Consider the following 6674-nt stretch of genomic DNA (forward strand, 5'->3'; position numbering starts at 1 on the left):
AATACACCTCTATTACCCCCCAAGACTTTTGCATAACCATTGCAATTTCTCCTGGGACATGAAAATGTCCCAAGAGAAGTTGAAAACAATGCCTTTGCAGATTTTTGGGGGTAAAAAGGGGTATTATGGGATTTGTGCAAGTAGTGAATTGGATTGGAAATCCTTAAATCTAAATCCAGATTTTAAGGTTTGTGATCAAAGGCATTCCTTTCACAGTAGATTTTAAATTAATCTCCTTTAACAGCGGTTTTTCCAGCCGGAGCATATTACGGGAAGTCCTTCAGGCGTCCCTGGCATTTGTCTTTACTCCAGGAAAACTCCTCATTTCTTCATATTTTTCGTTCTCCTCTCTCGCCTTTTGACCACTGAGAAAGTTGTTAAATCTATGGCAAAAATTAACTGCAGTTGCCTTACAAACTCGCTTGTAAACACGATACGCCTTTGATCTTGTGGGTCAAAGCTCACGGTCTGCCACAGATCAAAGACTTTTGCTCGCCTCTTCCTCTGAGGTTGTGTGATTAACCCCAAGTCTTTTATTCTCACTGTTTGAATTGATGAAGAAATCATGTTTCCAAAGTCTCATTACGGTCTTCCTCAAAAGTAAAAAACACATCAGTTTTGACGCAGCTATCTTGAACGAATTTGGGAGGTTGCCAAGGTTACAAAAAATTTTTCTGATTTTGTGTTCCTTTCGAGCGTTAAATCTGCTGAATCTCTGATCAAAAATCCCGTTTTTGGATTCGCCAAAACACACCCTCAGTACCACTTTGATCCTGGTAGCCTTTTTCTAGTTATCAGCAAGTGATGCATCCATGGATGCTCATTGTGGGTAATTGTGTCCATTGATGTTAAACCCAACTTCCACAACAACATAATTTCTTCATTTCTTTGTGGGAGAATTATGTGATCAAAAGTCATGAAATTGCCTACAGAAGCATAAAAACCAAAGGAAATCTTAAATTACAAACTATGCATTTTAAATTGTGAACTCTTGCAGACCCTCACAAGGTGTGGTCACAACAGTGATTTGGAAAAGGGAGGTTCCAATCAGGCCTTACTCGTTCAATTAAAATGTACTTGCATCAAAGTTAGAACAGTCTTTGTATTGAAAGTGAAAGACTTTGCAAGTTGGTTTCATTTAGGCAAAGTGTCTTTTGAAACAGATACACTCAATGAAGTCACCATGTCTGGGAGATCAAACAATACAATATGACCCCATCTAAAATATAATTACAAATGGAAAGACTATTCACATAAGTTTTTCAAGCAAATACTCTGCCGGTAATTTCTAGGTTTTCCCTTATCAATCAGCACTGCCAAAGGCCATGACAACATATAAAACAAGAAAGATTTTCCATGAGTTTTTTGCAATTTACATTGTTTTTACATTGTTCACTTCCTCAAGCAATTAACAGACTTTCCTTGCAAAAATGACGAAATATTTTGCCGTGGAATTGTGTTGAAACTGCATGTATAATCAACTGTCGATCGACACGTGCAAGTATGAAGTTTCCAACCTGGTAATACACGAACGCATTAAGGAAAAATTGTTAAATGTGATGGTCTTCGTCATAACTTATATCACAAATATGCTGTCAACTTAAGACTGTGGCATATTTTTTCTCGACAGAACGTTTCTGTTTGCCAGCAAATATTCGCGAAGCCGTTCATGTTGGCTGAACGAAAAAGTCAATCGAGACGGTGAATGCTGCAGTTCTCTTCATGAAAGTAACAATTTCACTACACCTACATCTACATGTAAACTTGGCGCATGTTGGTTTGCCATCACGTCATCTGAGTAGTCGTCCTTGCAGTATCGCATCAAATAACAACCCGAGTGCCAGACGTTGTAATTAACGATCGACTTAAGGCAGCCTGATCGATCGACCATGATCGTAGTCTGACACGCTACATTTACACTTGCCTCTTCTAGCAGTGAAACCAAATAATTGAACCTCTGTCACGTACTACACTCCACCAGAAAAAGGCAATTTCCGATTCCACTGTAGCATATTAGAATCACTGCAGCGATGAAGACCACAGTACAAATAGTACAAGGGCGTCTTTCAAGGAAGAAACTCGCCAAGTACAATGTCATGAACATCGAGTGGTTGTGCAGCAAAAACAGGTTTGCTGGTCGTGGGATGAGAAGAAGTGGCAAAAGCCATTGTAAACAGTACATCGTCCAGTATTACCCTTCGCGAACAAATCCTTTACGTTAACTTTATCCTGAAAGCTAAACTGACGAAGACTGAACTTCAAGCAACTGAAACTTCACGGGTCCCAGGTCTTCGCGAGCTTTGTATGGTCAATGACGTAATCTGCTATCATACCACAGGATTACCTTGAGAACACAGGCTCCCCAAGCTCAGGGTGAGCATGGCCGACAAAAATATAGGGATTTGTATGGGAATCCTGACAAAAGGCTTAAGAAGGTAAAGATATCAAAAAATTCTCAATTAAAAAGTGTAACCTCATTGCCATTGTGGGTAGCTTCCTTCCTGTGTGGTTATTTTCCAGATTCCACGCGATTTGAGCTATTTTTCAATTTCTCGGTTGTCAACGGTATAATAAAATCCCAAGGCTGGAGACTAAATTCTCAGGAGCCACCAATTTGAGTCAAATATTCCTGGATAAAAATGTTTCCACGGTCACAATTCCACATCAGAATCAATTCACAAAGATTAAACTTTGAACTTTAATCTCTACCCACCATCAACGCAATAGCACCCTAAAAGAGGCCGCTTAAAACACACACAAATACGACATGCAATGAGTTTTAATGATATAAAGACATAATCATCGAATGCTTTTATCTAAAAGTAGTTTTAAAATGCAAAATGTGACTTCTGTTTCTCTTCGCGTAATTCTGTGTTTCTTCGCGGAACCCTAAAGGAGACCTTGGCGGCTTAAAATATTGGCGCTTTGCCCGGAACACCCTAAGCGAGACCAAAATCCAAAATTTACACCCCTAAGCGAGACGACGAGCATCCCCTTGTTTCATATGGGAGTCCCCCCCCCCCCCCCGGGTTTGTTCAGTGCCGGCAGCCTGAGCGGAAGACAGGCACAGCAATATTTGATCAGAATTATTGATCCGACTGTGAATTTCCTGTTCGCGATTCCTTACAATGTAGTCCAAGAAGTTATTTCTTCATTTTCCAGAAATGATAATACATTAATTCTCATCGTTCCAGCCGTTAATCGAAGAATTCCCAATTGCGGTACTCTTCGCTGCCAAGAGCAGATGGTTCAACAACGATTCCATTTCCACTCGATAACATGTTGCGAAGGTCAAGTCACATAAATAATATTAGAAACTCAAATTCTAATACACATAGCTTATTTTTCAATGGATAACAGAATTATAAAGCCCCTCTGATGTCCGATGGAAACAGATTGCTTTACACAGTCATAGAATTCATAGCATCGGGGCCCTGAAAATGGCGACTGAGGTAATGTGGGCGCGCAATGTAAAGTGGGTGAGTAAGGTTCTTTAATTGATGAAATTTATCTGATTGGAGTATTTTAGTCTCAAAATTTCTGATTCCTCATTTTGTCATCTCAAATGTCTCCAGAGAACCTACAAAGAATACAAAATTATAAGTTTACAGCACTCCGTCGTCTGGTTTTTTTTATGAGAAATAATGGTTTCTCAACAGAATCCCTGAAAGAAATGACGTTCCAGGAACGAAATGCGTGTCTGGCAGATGCATGGTCCAAGAGGCTCAACGCCGAGGAGCGAGCTAATTATAACAGCCGGGCTAAAACGGAAAAGATCCTCTCAACAAGAGAGCAAATCAAAAGGATCTTAAAGCGAATAAGTAATGAGGTAATGAAAATGAATTTGTTCATCCGGTATTATGCCAAAAGTGAAGACTGGAGAGAATAGCTGCCGATAGTGCAGCCAAAGTACTTTCGATCAATAGAATTTGAATGGTTAAATCAAGCAAAATTTAGTTTTAGGTAGCCTCTAACCTTATGAGAAACCCGGCACAGACACACCAGCTGCGCGAACCACTTATCTTCCAGGAAAACTCCAACGCATCAACGACTCCACAGCCAATCAGAGACATCGGACCGTTAGCAAATATGCTAACCATGCGAATAATGATTAGAGTGACAGGACCGGTAGATCTACTTCTCTTTAAGATCTATGGCTACCCATTCGTAACATTTCAAATCTTGTTTCTATTCGTAGTGCGACAATCTGAAAGATCTGGGGGTTAGGTGCCTCTTTATATCAGACAACCATGGTACTGGGACCATGGAGGTGTGCGGCCATCCTATTGCAATGCGGTTTGCAGAAACTTCCCAGTTGGCAGGAAAATTCTTTGCCTTTGTTAACGGAGAAGGTATTTGCAGTCTAAGATTATGGTTTCAATTCACTTGTGTAGTAATGGTGCATTAATTCACCCCCTTCTCCTTCTGGAGCTACCTGGATGTGCGGCTCAGATCCGTCCTTGGACCAGTGGAGATGTCTTTCTAGATCCAGTATCCTATATCATGTGCTTAAACGTATTTTGCAGGAAGGGGACTGCAACAAAGACAATCTCGTGAGGAAGAAAAAGTGCTGTTGCGACGCCAAGTCCAAGAGCTTTTCAACAAAAAATACAGTGAGTAACATATTTTAAAATGTTGTTGCCTGCCGCTTCTAAAATAGCTAAACCCCCCTCATCATCAAGCAGTCTGCTCAGGAGCTCCCCAGACCCTGATATTCTTCTCCTATTGTTTAAGTTTCATGTGAACGTTATGCCATGTAAATCAATAAATAAGGTAAATAAGAGAAGCAATGGGAAGCCAGTGCCTCCGACGGCTTTGATAAGTGAACTCTCCTAACGCGCGTCTTCAGATTTCCTGAAGAGAAAATAAGTCCTTGAGAAAGTTTTGTCTTAAATAATTGGGTTTTTTTTTTTCATGGTAGGCGAGTTACGTGGGAGGTCTGCAAAAGTCCTGTATAAAGAGGTCAAACGTAATCAGTCTCGTCTGAGAGTCACCAACATGCCAGGGGGGAGAGACTTTAAACACCCTTCTAACTACGGAGTAGGGAACTTACGCCAAACTCTGACCGCAAAGGACAATTTAGTCCGCTTTCACTTTGATAACGGCAACACGTCCTCAACTAGTTCTGCAGTGGCATTACCCGCTAGCTCAGGCACCATCGGTTCCACCGCAGCAATGCTATGCACTATCACCACTAATAGCTCTCCGCTGACATTTGTACCATCCTCCACATCTACCAGTAACTGTCAGTCGTAGCGAGAAACGGTACCCCTATCCAACGCCAGCAGTAACTCTCTATCGGTGCCAGTAACGGTGTCGCTCTCCACAGCTACTCCGAGTTCCTCAGTTACAGCGTCGTCCTCCTTCGCCACTTGGAGCTTTCTATCAGTGACAGTAACATTACCGAGCAATACCGCCACCAGTAGCTCCCTATCGGTGCCAGCGACGGGGTCGCCCTCTACCGCTGCTCGTAACACATTATCACTGCCCCCAGTAACAGTAACGACCTCTACCGCTACACAGAGCTCCCCAACATTGACGGTGCCGAGTTCTACCGCCATTAGTAGCTACCTATTGGTGCCAGTAACAGTGTCCCCGCGCCGCCTCCAGAAGCACCTTACCTTTGGCGGTAACGGTACTGGAGTCTACCACCACCAGTAGCTCGTCATCGGTGCGAGCAACAGTACCTTTCTCTACTGCAACTATCAGATCCCCTTCAATGATGTTACCAATATCATCTACCACTACCAGCAGCTCCTCTGTGGAAGGACCAACTGTACAGACATCCAACGTACCGTCCTCCAGCGTAGACAGCAATCCAGCGCGCAGGAAAAGAAAGCAGACCACTAAGCAGAATAGTGGATATTATAAGCACACAAGAGACCCCCACACTGAGCACTGCCAGGCTTATCTTTGCCAAGAACCAAACGCCCAAAAAAGCAGACCCTGTGGTTTCACTTTGAATGTGTTGGCATTCAGATAGCACCGCGTGGTAGATATGTCTGTGGTTGCTGTGTGGAATACTTCGATAAGTCGTAAGTTTGTTACGTTTGCGGTGAAAGTATACATTGTGGCCAGACTGGGCGGTTTTGAAGTCGAACAAAGCTATCCTCAGTCTATATTCGTGAACGATTACCACTCGCTGCCTAAAGATAGCCTTTAGTCTCTGGCTCGTTTTTGAAAAAGGAAGATGTATTTTTTGCTACGTATTTGTAAAACCCTTGACGTTTTCGAGTCGCATGAATACAATCGCTTTCCATAAAGAACATGCGCGCATGTGTTCGTAAGCCCGGGGTCCATCCTTTGACGTCATCATATTTAAATCACCCGCTTTCGCGGCTTCGCCAGCTCATTGTCTCCTTGTGGAATAGCGTCTATTTTCGTTTCTTAGAACGCCATACCTACGTTTTCACAAATATCCGGATACGTGTGGAAGGGGTCTTATTTTTCCTTGAGCTGTGTTGAGTAAACCTAGGTGATTGAGTTATAGCAGTCCTCTTGATGGCGTGTATATTTGATGCGGTCCGATTTCTTCACACTTCTTCTCAAATGAACATAACCTGACAGATATGCTAAATACATACCCTTACATCCTACTTACTTGATGTCGCTCCAATTTTCTTTGAAGGAACTACCCATCCAGAATGTTGCTGCTATCTCCAGACATTTCCAGT

At 42.3% G+C, this 6674-nt stretch overlaps 1 protein-coding gene across 1 annotated transcript; it reads left to right on the forward strand.

Moving 5' to 3' along the window:
* The first annotated feature begins 3673 nt into the window (after positions 1-3673).
* On the forward strand, positions 3674-6674 carry LOC137967674 (uncharacterized). The gene is made up of 3 exons (XM_068814202.1): positions 3674-3829; positions 4199-4352; positions 4527-6674. Exons 1-3 carry the CDS (start codon positions 3674-3676, stop codon positions 4619-4621), a joined length of 405 nt encoding a protein of 134 aa, XP_068670303.1. The 3' UTR covers positions 4622-6674.

This window comes from Montipora foliosa, chromosome 8 (genome assembly GCF_036669935.1).
Source record: "Montipora foliosa isolate CH-2021 chromosome 8, ASM3666993v2, whole genome shotgun sequence".
Classification (NCBI taxonomy): Eukaryota; Metazoa; Cnidaria; class Anthozoa; order Scleractinia; family Acroporidae; genus Montipora; species Montipora foliosa.

Excerpts from the sequence above, each read along its gene's own strand:
- LOC137967674 (XM_068814202.1), top strand. The coding sequence starts at position 3,674 with ATGACGTTCCAGGAACGAAATGCGTGTCTGGCAGATGCATGGTCCAAG. Across the intron at positions 3,830-4,198 it reads TAAAGCGAATAAGTAATGAG|TGCGACAATCTGAAAGATCT; the intron begins GTAATGAAAATG and ends TTCTATTCGTAG. Across the intron at positions 4,353-4,526 it reads TGCCTTTGTTAACGGAGAAG|GAAGGGGACTGCAACAAAGA; the intron begins GTATTTGCAGTC and ends CGTATTTTGCAG.